The following is a 17,329-nucleotide window of genomic DNA, read 5'->3' on the forward strand; positions in this document are numbered from 1 at the left end:
GAAGATTCACCTCTCCCTCACACTACACTTTCACCCGTGTTTATCCCAAAACAAGCCTACACTCACTATACCTCTTTTTCCTCTAATTTATTGTTTTGATCCTCTACATCGATATTCTAAAAAATAAAGTGAGCAAGATACATAAAGCTTTCCACAGCCTCTAATATTTTGACCTTTCAAGCAAGTGACTCAAAACGGTTAGAGGTTGTTATAGGGTAACAGAAAATCCGCAACAGGTATAACTTCTAGTCACACCTTTGGTAGTTAGTTGTAAGAGCTGGTCATATTCCAATTCAACAATCTCCACCTTGGATTAGAGGCCGCCCCTGGCTTCACAGACTTCAGAATGCGACCGAACTCATACCACTAGTCTGATGCGGACAATCAACTAGCCTCAATCTTGAGCAGTCTCAGGCATAACCTGAACTTTCCGAAGGACACCACCTTATTCATGAAATGTGAAACATTGACATATATCTACAAAAGTTCAATTTTTACTTTTCCATCTTTAATGATGTCTCATATCCAATACATCCTCGTGTCAATATGCTTAGTTGTTTGAAGTAAGCATGATTCTTATAGAGATGAATTGCACTCTGATTACCACAAAACATGCTAACAAAGATTTTTTGATATTTTGAACTCCTCAATTATTCCTATAACCCACATAGCTTCCTTCATAGCTTTAGTCACACCTATGAACTCGACTCCTCTGGTCGACAAAGCCACCGCACTCTATAATGAGGCTTTCCAACTAATTAAATTCTCAAATAAGGTAAATGCAAACCCGACTATAGATCTCCTCCGATCTCTATCCCCAACAAAATTTGTATCAACATACCCAAGAGATCCACCTCGCCCCCGGTCTTCCTAGTTGAACCTCAAGCATATATTCTCAATAGCCTTTAGATATCTAAAGAGATACTTTACTTCTTGCTAGTTTTGATACCCCAGATTTCCCATATATCGGCCTACCAAGTTGACTACTTTTTCTAAATCCATCCTTGATAAGATCATGGCATACGTGAGGATTTCTACCGTGTTGTCGTATGGTATAACTTGATATTTTTCCCGATCTTGTTCATTCTTTGGACAGTCTTCGGCGATAGCTTAAACTGAGATTCTATTTGTATATTGGTTAGCTTCAAATTTTTCATGCTACCAAGTTTACTATTTTATATACCCACTTTGGGTTATGGTAATGATCACATTAGATAGGTCCCTTGTTATCTCTGAGCCAAGAATTTTTCTTGCATTTCAAAGGTCCCTTATATCAAACTCTGTCTTCATCAAGTCTTTTAGGTTTGCAATATATGCCATTTTCTTTCTTGCAATAAGCATATCATCTACATAGAGCAACAAGTAGGTGTACACGCCATTTTTAAACTTATTGAAGTTAACACAATTGTCATATCTTCTTGAAGTAGTTGTACTATTTTTCTAGGATGAAACCATCAAACCTTTTATACCACTGCCTTGGTGATTGTTTAAGGCCATATAAGGACCTTTTCAACAAGCACACATGGTATTATTTCCTCTTCTCTTTTAAACCTTTAAGTTGTCTCATAAAAATCCTTTCTTCAAGATTACCATGAAGAAATGTCGTCTTCACTTCCATATGTTTCAAACATAGACCAAACTTTGTCACCATGGATAAGACAATTCTTATCGAGTTGTGCTGGTGAGAAGATTTCATTGAAGTACACCCCCTATAAATTTGAGGGGATTCTTTCATTACTAACCTTTCCTTGTACCTAGAAGGTTCCTAGTCAGTATTTCCTTCATTCCTTTTAAAGATTCACCTGTATCCCACAAGTTGGGCTTTCTTTGGCTTTGGTATCAGCTCAAATGTATGATTTTTATGCAAGGATCCATCTCCTCTTCCATGTCAAGTTGCTATTCCTTATGGTTATTGCAAGTGATAACTTCTTTGTACGTCATTTGGTCTTCACTTGTGAAAGACAATATGAACTATAGAGCATATGCAGTTAGTTTTTCCTGACCATACCAAGCTTGAGGTCAGATGACCCTTTACTCTCTATTCAGGCTTAGCATGCAATTATATTTAGAGTCACTACCGGAGTCTTCTTGGTCTTCATCAGGAACACCAACTTCCTGAATGGAGTAATCAGTTTCCAGTCTCATTCCGGCTCCACCTGAGTTGAGCTTCTCCTCAACCTAGATTGATCCTATCATTGGACCTTATTTAGTTTTCTCCTTTGATCTCGTCTTCTCCTTTGAATCCTTTCTGTCTACCATCCAGTCTTTATTGAATTTCACATCCCTACTTATATAATACACTTCTTAAGGTCCTTGGTCCATATTTTTTATACCTTCACCCCGTCTAGATATCTAAGAAATATCCCCTCCTTGGTACGAGGTTCCATCTTACTTTGGTTAACATGTAGTAAGTCAGGCACCCGAATACATGAAGATTAATGTAGTTAGTCGACTTCTCATTCCACCTTTCTTGAGTTGTCTTGCACTTAATCGTTATAGATGTGCTTCTGTTAATGAGATAACATGTAGTGTGCAATGCCTTAACCCATAACTTATTGGAAAAATTAGTGTTTAAGAGCATAAAATATACCCTCTCCAATAAATTTTGGTTCATCCGTTCTTCAAGTCCATTTTGTTGTGGCATTCCCCTGACCGTCCTATTTCTCCCAATGTCGTGCTTCCTACCATACTCGTCGAACTCGGCATTGGAAAACTCCAACCCGTTATTGGTCCTTAACATCTTGACTTTTCAACCACAATGATTTTCAACCTGGACTTTCCATTCAACAAACTCCTTAAATGCCTCGTCCTTATTCTTCAGTAGACACACCAAGACTTTCATGTTGTAGTCATTAATTATGGACATAAAGTACCTATTCCCGCCATAAGATGGAACCCGGGATAGCCCCTCAAATCTGAGTGTATGTAATCAAGCTTGTTCTTGGTTTTGTGCAAAATGGCCGCAAACTTGACTAGAGTTTGTTTCCTAATCACACACTGCTTGCAGAAATCTAGATCTTCAATCTTGTTCACACCAAGCAGACCTTGCTTCCATAACTCCTTGAGACCATAGTTACTAATGAGACCCAAGATCTTATGCAACAAAATTCATGGTCCTTGGTAGACCCTTGTCACCGTGTTCACTTCACTTATTATTGTGATCCTTTTCAAAACCAACAACCAAATTTTCACCTGATCCTCTTTCATCACTACCCTTAATATCCCTTCGGTATCTTCAAGATTGAGTTTTATGCCCTACATGTGATATGTGCATCCCGAATTCAATACCCAGTCCATGCTAACCTATGGGTTGGACATCGCCAAAATTTTCGATATTTTGTACCCGTTAGATGCCATAGACACATCGTTGCTCCCTTCTCTTACCTTTTTGTTCTTGGTTAGACAATTCCTTTTGAAATGTCCTTCTTTATGGGACTAAAACATTTCAACTCAAGTTGATTGCTCTTGGATATAGACCTTGACTTCTTTTTCCCTTTCCACTCCCTACTCAAACTTCTTCCACTGACACTAAAGTTTTCCCTGAACTCCATTTCCTTGGAACTGGCCTTTTTCGTCAATTATTTGGCCATTAAAGTTTTCTGAGCCCCCTCAAGAGATATAGACTTTCTTCCATATATCAGAGTATCTGCAAAAGTGTCATAAGATCTAGTAAGAGACCGGATCAATATCAATGCTTGATCCTCATCCAATTTAATTTCTATATTCTCCAAGTAAAGAAGAGGCCTATTAAATTCATAAAGGTGTTCTTCTATCGATATCTCTGATTGCATATTCAATGTATATAGACTTTGCTTTACATATAACCGGTTTTCTAAAGTCTTGGTCACATACACGATTTCGAGCTTCAACCATAGTCCAACAAATGTTTTCTCCTTTAAAACTTCACATAACACGTTATCCCCCAAACTCATAATGATCGTACTATGAGCTCGACTTAGGGTTCCTTGTTTCTCCTGCTCATGGAGCGAGACTAGAAGCTTTGCTTCACTTTCTAGTGTGTCGTCCAGTTCTTGATGCATAAGCAACACCCGCGTCTTTACACGCCACAATGAAAAATCATCTTTGCCATTGAACTTCTCTACTTTGAACTTCACCATAACTAACTCTAATTCAATTTGTGCTGACTCTCGATTGAATCACCTATATGAATTCTTACATGATTTACCTCATGATAAATCACCTTTTCTTCTTCTATTAGACTTCTCTCCATGGATCGTAACCAATTGGAGCTCTGGTTCCAATTATTATGGCTTCTTGGCGCATCGGAAACAAACAGCAAATCAGTTGAAGCTAGAAATTTCTAGACACGCAAACACAGATAATAGAATATAACGCAAGAACAATCAAAAATGCTAAATAACACAACAAACACTTTGGTAAACTTGTTCTGAGAGAAAACTCCTACTATCGACAGACTCCTATGAAATGGAGGTGATCCGATATGTGCAATTACAAAATAATATGAAGGTACAACAATGGAGAATCACCTCTCTCTCACACTGTCTTTTTACCTGTATTTATCCCAAAACAAGCCTACAGTCACTTGACCTCTTTTTCCTCTAATCAATTGTTTCGATCCTCCATATCGATACTCTAAGAAATAAAGTGAGAAAGATATATAAAGTTTTCCATAACCTCTTACTTTCTAACCTACCAAGAAAATGACTTAGATCAATTAGAGGTTGTTACACAGTAACACAAAATCCGCAAAAACTATAACTTTCTGTCACACCTTCGATAGCCAGTTGCAAGAGTCGGTCATAATCCAATTCAAGAAAGTTTAATATTGCAATTTATGATATGTGATTGTAATCAAAGGTTATATTTGTGCAATGGAGTTTGAAAATCCTCGATCATTCTTGTTACAATCAGGTTTATATAAATCCTTAAATTTTTAACATGATTAGTCTACATGGTAAAGATAGGTCTTAGTTAGTTGTCAATGACTTCATTTAGTCCCCTTAGATGATAAAGAATTAGGATTCACGAGAATAGATTTCTCTTGATTTCCAATAAAAGATCAAAGTGACAATTCAACAATTACACAAGAAACTTTTTCAAAGTGTTAGTTCTCTCAGCATTAAAACTATGTGTTGAGTGTAAGAAAAAATGTGGAACAAAGAAAGAGTAGAAGAGAATGCTAGTATTTTCAATTCTTGTGTGTTTTCAAAGGATTGTAAAAGCTCAAATCCAGATCATAGTCAGTTATGCTGTTGCCATAATTGATTATGACATAAGAAAAAAAGGGAAAATTTGTTTGGATCTGAAGCATAATTAATTATAAGATTCCATAATCGATTAACAAGAGAATTTTACTTCATAATTGATTAGACAAGAGTCATAATTGATTAGGAGCTAAATTTCAGTAATCACTATATAATCGATTATAAGACCTTCTTACTCAATTATGCTTAGGTTTAAAAGTTTTGCCCCAATCTAAAGAATTTTAAGAAAGATGAAGTTTAGAGAAACATTGTGTGCGAACGCGCGTACGTACATAACTTTAATACGTTAAAAGCAACACTCTTAATATCACAAATTAATTTTGTATAAAAATAAATCACAGAAGTACAAGATCACAAGACGGACTTTTAACATACTTTTATTTTTTGATGGCATTCTTTAACATTTGATTTTTTAATCAATCATTAGAAACTTATTAATTTTTACTTGAATTCAAACTTTCTTCATCACTAAAAAATATGATTAGTTTAATATAGAGAATATAAAATAAGAATATAAATAGCTTTAAAATTAGATTTATTAATTGATCTTTTCTTAATAATTAATTTCTCTTATTACCTATTTTAAGAAAAATTTTATTTTATGAAAATATAAAAATAAAAACTTAAAGAAAAAAACAATTTCTATTTTTTGAAGAGTATTGGGGAAGTGATCTTTCGATTGATGGCACTTACATTATTCTATTGTATACATTGTTTTCATAACTTCAAGATAATTGTTTTATAAGAGATGGAAACTTCAAGTCTATATTACTACTATAAATAAACAAACAATTGTATAAATAAACTATCTTTTTTTTTTTCTTTTTTTCTTTTTTTTTTTTGCATAAAATAAACAAATAACTAAAGAGAAAGAGAAGATAGATAAAATATAAAATATGGGCTTGAAAATCTAATAATTTTATTAGTTGTCTTCAGTCACTGTTGTAGTTGATAATAATAGTATAGTAGTATAGTCAATATGGCATCATCACTTGTCCCAAAAATTGATGTTCCCCACTTGTGTTCTACCTATCTCTCATAGAAACACAGAAAAATGTAACTCCTCATTGGGTGTTTCATGTTATTTTTCTTAAAGCTCTTTCACTTTTGTTCTAAGAAATTATCAAATATATATAGAAAACAATTTTTTCCGCTACAGTTCATTATGCATACCTATATAATTATTAGAATAGGTTAAGAGAAATACTTAAAGAATTTTTTTGAATAAAGCATTGCTTAAAGAATAAAAATATATAGTGTATATGTGAAATTGTGTATTTATTGTATTAACGAGTGACCCGTCAAGTACAAAACGATATGTGTTTATCTTGTATTTTACAAATAAATATCATTTTTGGTTCTTTTATACCAATTCTTAGGTTTGAATTAGAATTGACTCAATCATATATAATGATTATTAAGATGAGAATAAGCTACATTCATAAAAAAAGGATTACACAATTTTCATATTTAATTTATTACAGATTCTCTTATCATTAATAGATCAATATCCAGAAAGATTCCAACAAAACTAGGGGTGGCAGTCGAAGGCCCAAGATCGATAAGGTACATTCATAAAAAGGGATGACACATTCTCCATACTCACTACAAATTCTCTTATCATTATCAGAAGTCAAGACACCTCAATCCGAAGGTGGACCAACATCCAAAAAGAATTCAGGTGGCAAAACAGACTCGACCTATTAGGCATGCTTGTTTTGTCTGCACTTTAGTGCGGCTGGGCCAAAGGTTTCAGCTCACATCCTCTAATGTGTCAGCGTCCTCCTTGTTTTTATTTCCGGGCTTTTATGGGCACATAGATTTACAATAATTTTTGTATTTTTAGGTCTAAAAAGAGCAGTGTCCACCGGTCCTCCCACCCCTACCCTCACTTTTAGTGCATGACGGGGTAAGGTTTTAGGCATGTATCCTCAAATAATAATAATAATAATAATAATAATAATAATAATAATAATAATAATAATAATAATAATAATAATAATAAGAGAAAAGGGGTGATGCACTGACAGTGTAAAATATTTTTACACTGTCAACCAATCACCACCCATGTATCAAATTAAACCATTTTTTTATTTAAAAAAAATTTAATGACATGGAACATTTATAATTTTCTATTGGATGACAGTGTAAAATTATTTTACACTGTCAGTGCACTACCTTTTAACTCATAAGAGAAAAGGGGTGATGCACTGACAGTGTAAAATATTTTTACACTGTCAACCAATCACCACCCATGTATCAAATTAAACCATTTTTTTATTTAAAAAAAATTTAATGACATGGAACATTTATAATTTTCTATTGGATGACAGTGTAAAATTATTTTACACTGTCAGTGCACTACCTTTTAACTCTAATAATAATAATAATAATTTTAACTCTAATAATAATAATAATAATAATAATAATAATAATAATAATAATTTTAACTCTAATAATAATAATAATAATAATAATAATAATAATAATAATAATAATAATAATAATAATAATAATAATAATAATAATAATAATAATAATAATAATAATAATAATAATAATAATAATAATAATAATAATAATAATAATAATAATAATAATAATAATAATAATAATAATAATAATAATAATAATAATAATAATAATAATAATAATAATAATAATAATAATAATAATAATAATAATAATAATAATAATAATAATAATAATAATAATAATAATAATAATAATAATAATAATAATAATAATAATAATAATAATAATAATAATAATAATAATAATAATAATAATAATAATAATAATAATAATAATAATAATAATAATAATAATAATAATAATAATAATAATAATAATAATAATAATAATAATAATAATAATAATAATAATAATAATAATAATAATAATAATAATAATAATAATAATAATAATAATAATAATAATAATAATAATAATAATAATAATAATAATAATAATAATAATAATAATAATAATAATAATAATAATAATAATAATAATAATAATAATAATAGACTTCAAGTGAGACTGTATTACTACTACTTAGTAAAAGTTTATGGAATTTAAAAATACTAGTAATAATTTCCTAAGTCCCATAAAACCAGCCTAAACGTTGACGACTAATTTTTTTTAATACTCAAGATCAAGTTGAATTTAATTTAAATACATGTCAGAGAGTTTGAAACCCGCAACACAAGTAAAAGAAAATTTTGTGTAACAGCTGCCATTTCCTACTGTGCTGCAGATTGCAGCGCTACAGCAGCCACTTTTTGACATAGTCATGAGTTTTGACCATACTGCTCGGGAGTTCATGAAAGAGTTTTTTTAATCATGATTGATAAGACTTTTGTTAGCCTTTCAATAAGAGCATAAAGCCTAGTGATTAGAGATTTGATCCCTAAATATATTTAATTATTAGTATATTTTAATATATATATATATATATATATATATATATATATATATATATATATATATATATATATATATATTATGGTCCTCAATATATTTATACCGACTAGTAACAAACCCGTGCATATGCACGAGTTCTGTTCGGTTACGCGCATTTGGATCAATAATAGATATTTTCCGTATATCATTTTTGAATCAAAAATATTTGATCATAAATATCATTTCTCGTATATAAAAATATTTAGATCAACAATAGATTTTTTTTCATATAAAGACTTTATTTTTGTTTAGGTATCATTTAAAAAATATTTGGATCAATAGAAAATTTCGTATATAAAAGTATTTAGATCAATAATAGATTTTTTCATTTATATCATTTTTGATTAAAAAATATTTGAATCATAAATACCATTTTTCGTAAATAATAGATTTTTCATATTCAAATATTATTTTTATTTAGGTATCATTTACAAAAATATTTGGATCAATATTAAATTTTCGTATATAAAAATATTTAGATCAATAATAGATTTTTTTCCGTATGCTATTTTTGGATCAAAAATATTTGATCATAAATATTAAGATCAATAAAAAAAAAATTCCGTATACAGACTTCATTTTTGTTTAGGTATCATTTAGAAAAATATTTGGATCAATAGTAAATTCCGTAAATAAAAATATTTAGATTATTAGTATTTATTTTTCCCATATATCATTTTTTAATAAAAATATTTGGATCATAAATACCATTTTTCGTAAATAATAGATTTTTTATGTATACAAATAATTTTTTTTTTTTAATCAAATTACGATATATTAATTCAAAAAACACAGTTATTACAAAGCGACCACAAGTGGTCCAGCTGCCTAGACAGGACTAAATCATCAATTGGGCTACATGGGGTCTAAGTTTTAAGCTGGCCCAACTCCTATACACAATTACATCCAAAATATTAGAAACCACTCTTGCTGCATCCATCTCTTTGCGAAAACTAATGGAGTTCCTAAATTGCCATACACCATATACTGTTTCGGCTAAGGCCAATTTCAGCATGGCTGCCCTGACTGATTTTCCTTTACACTGCTGTATTAGCCAACACAGTTCATCACTCCAAGGTTTTGGATCATGTGGGACCCCAAGCCAGTCCAACACCTTCTGCCAAATTTGTCTAGTGTCTTTGCATTCAAACAAAATGTGATCTATGGTTTCATCCTTTAAACAGAAGCAACAGGTAGCATAGTTCACAATTCCAAAGCGACATAGCCTACTTCTTGTAGGCAATTTTCCATGACAAGCAATCCATAGTGTAATGAGGGCTCTTGGTCGTGCAGTGTTGCCACAGAAAATTCTAAACCAGGGGACTTGAATATCCTGAGATCTAAGCTGCTTGTAAACCTGTCTCGTATTGAATCTCAGCATGGTACTCCAATTCACTATGGTTGTTGTATCCTCTCTCTTCCTCAGAATGGCTTTGTATATCCATGAGTAATGCTCTTTTTCCTCAACATGCATTATGTCTCTACCCTTCAAGTAGTAACTATTTATCCAGCGCACCCAAAGCTGTCAATTGCACTGTGGTGACTTTAATTCCAAAGAGTGATGCAACAAAGACTATTAAAGACTACAGACCTATAGCTGGATGCACTACTATCTATAAGATCATCTCCAAGATTATCACTTCAAGGCTGGCCAGAGTTATTGGTAGTGTGGTAAATCATAATCAAGCTGCCTTTATTCCAGGGCAGCAGATACACAACCACATACTGCTTACATATGAACTGTTGAGAGGATATACTAGGAAGGGTGGGACTCCAAACTGTATGGTGCAACTAGACTTGCAAAAAGCCTATGATATGGTAGATTGGAGTGCCCTTGAGATTATCATGAAAGAGATTGGTCTACCATTGCAGTTTGTAAGATGGATCATGCTTACAGTTCAGACTGTCTCATATAGATTCAATGTCAATGGAGTGTACACCAAAGTAATGCCAGCAAAGAGAGGGATTAGACAGGGAGATCCACTTTCCCCCATGCTGTTTGTTATAGTCATGGAATACTTGAATAGATTACTCTATAAGATGCAATTGGATTCTGCTTTTAAACATCATAGTAGATGCAAACCTCTACACCTTACAAATGTTACATTTGCTGATGATGTTTTGCTATTCTGTAGAGGGGATGTCAGATCTGTGGAGATGATGCTAGCAGTGTTAAACAAATTCTCTGTATCAACTGGATTGATTGTGAATCCTAGGAAATGTAGAGTTTATTTTGGAGGAGTGGATATGGACATTAGAAGCAGAATTTTGGATCTTACTACTTTCCAAGAAGGGGACTTGCCATTCAGATATCTAGGGATCCCTATGACTAGCAAGAGACTTGAGATTCATCAATACATGCCCCTAGTTGACAAAATTGTAGCTAGAATCACTCATTGGAGTAGCAGATTGTTGAGCTATGCTGGGAAAGTACAATTGGTCAAGAGTGTCTGCTTTGCAACTGCAAATTATTGGCTGCAATGCCTTCCTTTACCTAAACACGTTCTCCACCATATTGATGTTATGTGTCGTTCATTTGTGTGGACAGGAGGTGCTATAATAACGAAAAAAAGTCCTGTTGCCTGGAAGAGTGTGTGCAAGCCTAGGAAGTTTGGTGGGCTGAATATAATTGATTTGCAGGTTTGGAACAATATTGCCATGATGAAGCTACTATGGAACAAATATTATTTTTATTTAGGTATCATTCACAAAAATATTTGGATCAATATTAAATTTTCGTATATAAAAATATTTAGATCAATAATAAATTTTTTGGCCTATGCCATTTTTTAATACAAAATATTTGGATCATAAATAACATTTTTCGTATATAAAAAATTTAGATCAATAATATATTTTTTACCCATATATAGATCTTATTTTTGTTTAGGTATCATTTACAAACATATTTGGATCAATAGTAAATTTCGTATATAAAAATATTTAGATCATTAGTAGATTTTTTTCCGTATACCACTTTTGAATAAAAATATTTGGATCATAAATACCATTTTTCGAAAATAATAGATTTTTTTCCATATACAAATATGATTTTTATCTAGGTATCAGTTACAAAAATATTTGGATCAATATTAAATTTTCGTATATAAAAATATTTAGATTAATAATAGATTCTTTGAATAAATTTTTCCCGTATACCATTTTTGACTAAAAAATATTTTGATCATAAATACCATTTTTCGTATATAAAAAATATATATCAATAATAGTTTTTTTTTTTGTGAAAGAAAGAAGTGAGAAAGTGATGAAAGAGAAAAAATAGAGAATGAAGAGAGATTTGGTAAGTTTGATAAAATATGAGGGTTGTATTATTTTAATAATAAAATTAAGAACTTTATTATGCAAAGATCAAATAACCACAATTTTAATGGGTTGGCAAAAAATTAAATAAAGGTATTATCTAGGTGAATTCTCTTTATTTGAAGAGTATTCAATGCATTATTATGAGTATCATCAATAGAAGAAGATTCACGAGGCAAAAATGGTCAATCATCTATCTCTACATTTTTGAATTTTAGATCAATACTGAAATACATATTGCCATGGATACAAACATTCTTGCAATTTTTCTTATGATGATGTATTGAACCATTATAAATTACGGTGTATATTTTCTATACCCCTCTCTTTTAAATTATGATTAGATTTGCATTTTATTAATTAGGTTTAAATTGCTTTTCATGTTACTAGGTTTTGTTGCTCATATCGATTTAATGTTTAATTTTAAGTATATGTTAGTACTAGTCAACTATACATATTTTATGGTGATTTTATTTGTAAAAATTGTAATATTATATTGTTAATTCAATTAATAAAATTTTGTTCAAAATTTTTGTTATGAATCAAATTTGATTAATTAGAGTATTATTTACTAGTGTAAGCTTCATTATATTTTATGTACGTTAAGTCAATCATATAATTTCTCTACATACGCATTTCTTAAAACTTCCACTCTCGCACTATTTTAAAATCTGATTTTAAAAAACCCTCTAAAATAATTTTATTGGAAAAATTATATTCAACCCCCTTTTTAGATCATTATACGCCTATATTCAATCCAGAAGCTTCACATTAATAACAACGCATGGCGAAGATGTACACCTCATCACCCTTTTCATTTGAAGCATTATCTTCAAACAACTTATCTTACCTGCAAGACATTACAAGGAATGAAAAATTAATACAGATACCCTCAATACAAAATAACCAAATATTTGGAGGATGTTTTCGCCCTTACCAAATTTTTTCTGCTTCACTTCCTTAGTAGCTGCTTCAATTAACACACGATTTTTGATGTATTTCCTTTTTCTCTTCGAAGAATTAGCACTATAAGAGTTTGTACCTCTAACAAAGTTGAGGTCTTCCCAAAAGGAGGTGGACTTATTCTTCAAGTACTTCTCTTCTTGGGATAGATCACTGGTCTGATATATGTACGATTTCGGTGTCATCAAGAAGTGATTTTGTTGTCAAAATTTAGGGAATTTTAGTAAATAGTAAGGGGATCTCTTTTTGAATCTCATAGATACTCTCAAGAACATTACTGGTAAGAGTCGTGGCTATGTAATATTTTTCCTTGAAATTCTTTAGACTATCAATGTATACCTCGAACATCTAGGTACCTTGTTTAAAAGAGAGCAAACCTTGAACCTAACCTGAGTTGGTCGAAGTTCGTTTGTTATTGAATAGTTGAAAGAATAATGTCAAAGTTAAGATGTATTTCATGTATTCACACTAGTATTGAAAAACTCTTGCATATGTCCAACTTACAAGATGCAATTGTGACAAGGTGGTCCCCAAATGAGTGAGTATCTCCACCACGAAATCATTAAAGGGTGGTTGAAAACCCATCAGAGAGAAAAAGGCACTTATGAAGGGGAAAAATACACCCCGGATAATGAATGCACAATATTTTGTCATTCTTTTGAGGTAGGATCCCCTAATCAGAGGAAATGCCAACATTAGTGAAGGTGTTATCTAGGTCCCATTAGCCAGCAAACACAAAAACAGTGTCTTATGTCTCTTGATCTACCCAAAGAGTTCATCTTTGGCCTCATGAATATCCGTATTTTGACCTTTTTGGTCCCTTACGACTTTGGTGTGAAAAGATAAAAAGAATGACCATAAGTACCAGCACGTAACTTCAACCCTACTCATCATCTAACATAATTTTCAGTTAGTTCACAACCAAAAGCACGTCTATAAGCCCTAGTATGGGTCTGAGATTTACCCTCTCTCCTGAAATAATCTACGTATTCTGAGTTCTAAGTTGGCTAAATGCAAGGTTTGGAAAGAAAAACCTCTAACCACTCCGAGAAAGCCTTCACTAAAAAAGAAGAAATGTCTGAAAAAAGGATGGATAAGATAAGTCAAAGGCAACAAAAAGTGCATAAAGAATGTTACTTTGTAGACGAGGAACACAAAAATAAAGTTGATCATTTCCTCTACAACAAGGACTTGTGGGGAAACTATTTCAGACCAACCAAACTGCTCAACAAATTAGGCTAAAGAGTTTCACCCACTAAAAGCTGATGAATAAGTAGACCCTCGCCGAGAGTCTGGTCTTAATATTTTCATAACAATAATAGCTTCAGGTCATAATGTAAGGACTTGGGGGACAACTGTTCCGAACGAGCAAAACAACCCATTAAAGTTGACTCAATCCAAAGACTCAATTCAAAGTTTCACTGAGTTAAAGACAATGAACAGGTAAACTCTCACCAAGAAGTCGCACACTGAAGCTCTGAACTACTCTCATCATAACTGCTGCAATCAATCCAACAGCCTTTCGCATTCTATGTCGCGCTCATCGAAGACAGTTTAATCATCACTTGTATATAAACATGATCACGTACCACACTAAAATATATTTTCATTCATTCTTACACGTTACACCTCTATAGTCTCCCTTTAAAATATTAACTTTACAGATACACTTTTTTTTGGTTTAGCAATGGCTCTTGTTTATCATCATCATTTTTTTTCTCGCATTCAAATACTATTTATATTTTATAAATAAATAACAGAAGTCATATTTTAATATCATGATACCTTATAAATCTATTTCTTATATGATCTTTATGTTTGAAATTCGTTTCAACCACATCAATCTTATAGTAAGTAGAATTTCATCGTGTTATTATCCTTTTACAATTGAGTTGGCGACTCAATTGATACTCATTAAGCAATAAAAACAAGAAACATGAATATTAATGCCTCCAAACTCATTTTATATTTGTTATCTTGTTTGTTTTCTCCTAACAATATATACCCTCAACTTCAAGTGTAACATTCACTGTTATTGAAATTTTGAGCAATTTCCTAACATCAATCCACCATAGATCACATACATATTAAGCCAGAACAATATCATTAATCACAATAGCCAAAATAGTTCATAGCGTTTCGTGATTTGTAGGGTCAATAAAACATATTTGTCATCAACTTCAACCTTCAATATTTTGATTCATCATTCATATACAAACTGTGATCTCTATTGTACGTGAAAAACTACACACTCCAAAAACATAAAACTATAAAGTTACACTATTAACTAATGCTCAATTACATATTTACCTAACCTTATTACTATTATTAACATAACAATAATAACTATTATTATTACTACAATTCGAAAGTAACTCAAATCTACCTCCTTTATTTCTCAACACACCTCCAAGTCTCTTCCACCACCCTCTCTTCCTCTTACTACTCCCACAACTCAAACTCGAATCCGATTTTTTCCTCCTCAACAACCCCTTAACTTCAGGTGCCTTATAATTCCTTATCAAAGGCCACTTAATCCCATCGAAAAACGGGTGGCGTTTAATATCCGTTGCGCCCCTGGCGCACCCGAGCCTCCTCCTCGGATCCTTCACTAACAACTTCGCTATCAAGTCTCTCGCTTCAATCATTCCGACTTCCTCATTCTCCGCCACATTGAACTTAACATCGGCGTTAGACGCTATATTGCGCAGCGTGCTCTCTTTGTTACACCCCTTAAACGGTGTCGTACCGTATAAAAGCTCGTAGATAAAAACACCAAACGCCCACCAATCTACGCCATTGCCGTGGCCGTAGCCAGAAACAAGCTCCGGCGCTAAATACTCGTGCGTTCCAACGCACGACCGTGAGAATGCCGCGGTTGGTTCCGCGACAAACTCAGCGGTTACTCTTGATTTTGATTGTGATATGTTGTAACTGAAACAACTGTAAGTGGGGTCCATGTGAGGTTTATGATTGGCTGCAAATTCAAATGTGGGTGCAACATCAGCTTTGAAGCAGAGATCGAAATCTGAAAGCATGACGTGTCCGTCTTCACGTAGAAGGACATTCTCGGGTTTTAAGTCGCGGTAAACCACGCCGAGGGCGTGGAGATACTCGAGCGCGACGAGGATCTCCGCAGCGAAGAAACGCGCTGCGGAGAGTGTAAAGCGGTTTCCCGGTTGTTTACGGAGGAGAGAGTGGAGGTCTCCGCCGGGGCAGTAATCAATCAGGAGGCAGGAGTAGTGAGATACGTCGATACGCGCGTAGAGAGTCGGGAGAAAAGGATGATCGAGCATATGAAGGATTTCTGCTTCTGTTTCTGCGTGAGTTGATTTCTTGAGAGTGAGAAGGTCTTTATCAACAACTTTAAGAGCGAAATTTGCACCGTCGTAGTCGCGGAGACGGCAGAGGTAAACACGGCCGAGGTCTCCGGAGCCGAGGTGGCGGAGGAGTTTGATATGACGGAGGTGGAGACGGCCGTCGGAGGAGAGATTTGTTGCGGCCTTGATTGCGGTCCAGTTGGGATCAGAGCTACGGTGGGGGCGGCGTGTGATTGAGGAGGAAAGGGTGGCTCCAGCAGCGGCTGAGGCGGTGGAGAGACGGTCGTTGAAGCTGAGAGCGAGGCTGCTTGTGCGGGCTAAGCTGGTGCGAGCGCTGGAGGAGGTGAAGGTGCGGTCGGTGGTGGTGCTGGTGAAACTGAGGTCGAGGTCGGAGTCTGGTGGTGGAAACAAAAATGTTGGTTCTTCCATTACAAGTATGGTTTTGTTAATGAAATTGTTATTTACTATCTTGGTGTTTGGTTTTGGTTTTTTTTATATATAAAGGAGAAGGAATTAAGGAAGAGAGTGAAGAGTGAAGATGGGTCCGAAGGTTCAATAAGTTGACCCAACTGGATTATTGAAAGAGACAGTATACAGATAGATGCAGAGGCTAGGTTGACCATCTCGGGGTAGTATATGAAATATTTTTAATTTGAATTATTAAATAATGATCACTATAAGTAATAGAATTATTTAGAAGAATAAGGTGGAAAATGAACGAGAAAAAAGGGTGAGGATGATGGTCCCATGTGATATATAAGGTGGGGGCAATATATAAGAGTTTAAGTTCTTGAAGGGTTGGGACCTACATGGGAAGAAAGGGATTAGTGATGCTGTCTGCCACGTGGTTAACATTGGGCCTACATTGTCGTTAAACCTAATTAAATATTTTATTTTTTTCTTCATTTAAATATGTTTCGTAAAGTCTTGGAAAAAATTGAGTAAGTGTGTAGTCGAAAGTGTAGACCTAAAACTTTGATATGTTTCGCACTAAAAATAAAGATAGGATAGGGC

The 17,329-nt window shown here is 33.1% G+C and overlaps 2 protein-coding genes across 2 annotated transcripts; both read right to left on the reverse strand.

Moving 5' to 3' along the window:
• Positions 1 to 9,549: 9,549 nt before the first annotated feature.
• On the reverse strand, positions 9,550 to 10,092 carry LOC131596827 (uncharacterized). Its single transcript, XM_058869564.1, has one exon. The coding sequence runs from the start codon at positions 10,090 to 10,092 to the stop codon at positions 9,550 to 9,552; it is 543 nt and encodes a 180-aa protein (XP_058725547.1).
• Positions 10,093 to 15,153: 5,061 nt separating this feature from the next.
• Positions 15,154 to 16,766, reverse strand: LOC131598906 (serine/threonine-protein kinase WAG1-like). Its single transcript, XM_058871473.1, has one exon. It carries the CDS (start codon positions 16,742 to 16,744, stop codon positions 15,302 to 15,304), a length of 1,443 nt encoding a protein of 480 aa, XP_058727456.1. The 5' UTR covers positions 16,745 to 16,766; the 3' UTR covers positions 15,154 to 15,301.
• Between the last annotated feature and the right edge of the window lie 563 nt (positions 16,767 to 17,329).

This window comes from Vicia villosa, linkage group LG4, assembly GCF_029867415.1.
Source record: "Vicia villosa cultivar HV-30 ecotype Madison, WI linkage group LG4, Vvil1.0, whole genome shotgun sequence".
Taxonomy (NCBI): Eukaryota; Viridiplantae; Streptophyta; class Magnoliopsida; order Fabales; family Fabaceae; genus Vicia; species Vicia villosa.

Bases quoted from the DNA above. Each gene is read 5' to 3' on its own strand.
- LOC131596827 (XM_058869564.1), bottom strand. From the start codon at position 10,092: ATGCTGAGATTCAATACGAGACAGGTTTACAAGCAGCTTAGATCTCAG.
- LOC131598906 (XM_058871473.1), bottom strand. From the start codon at position 16,744: ATGGAAGAACCAACATTTTTGTTTCCACCACCAGACTCCGACCTCGAC.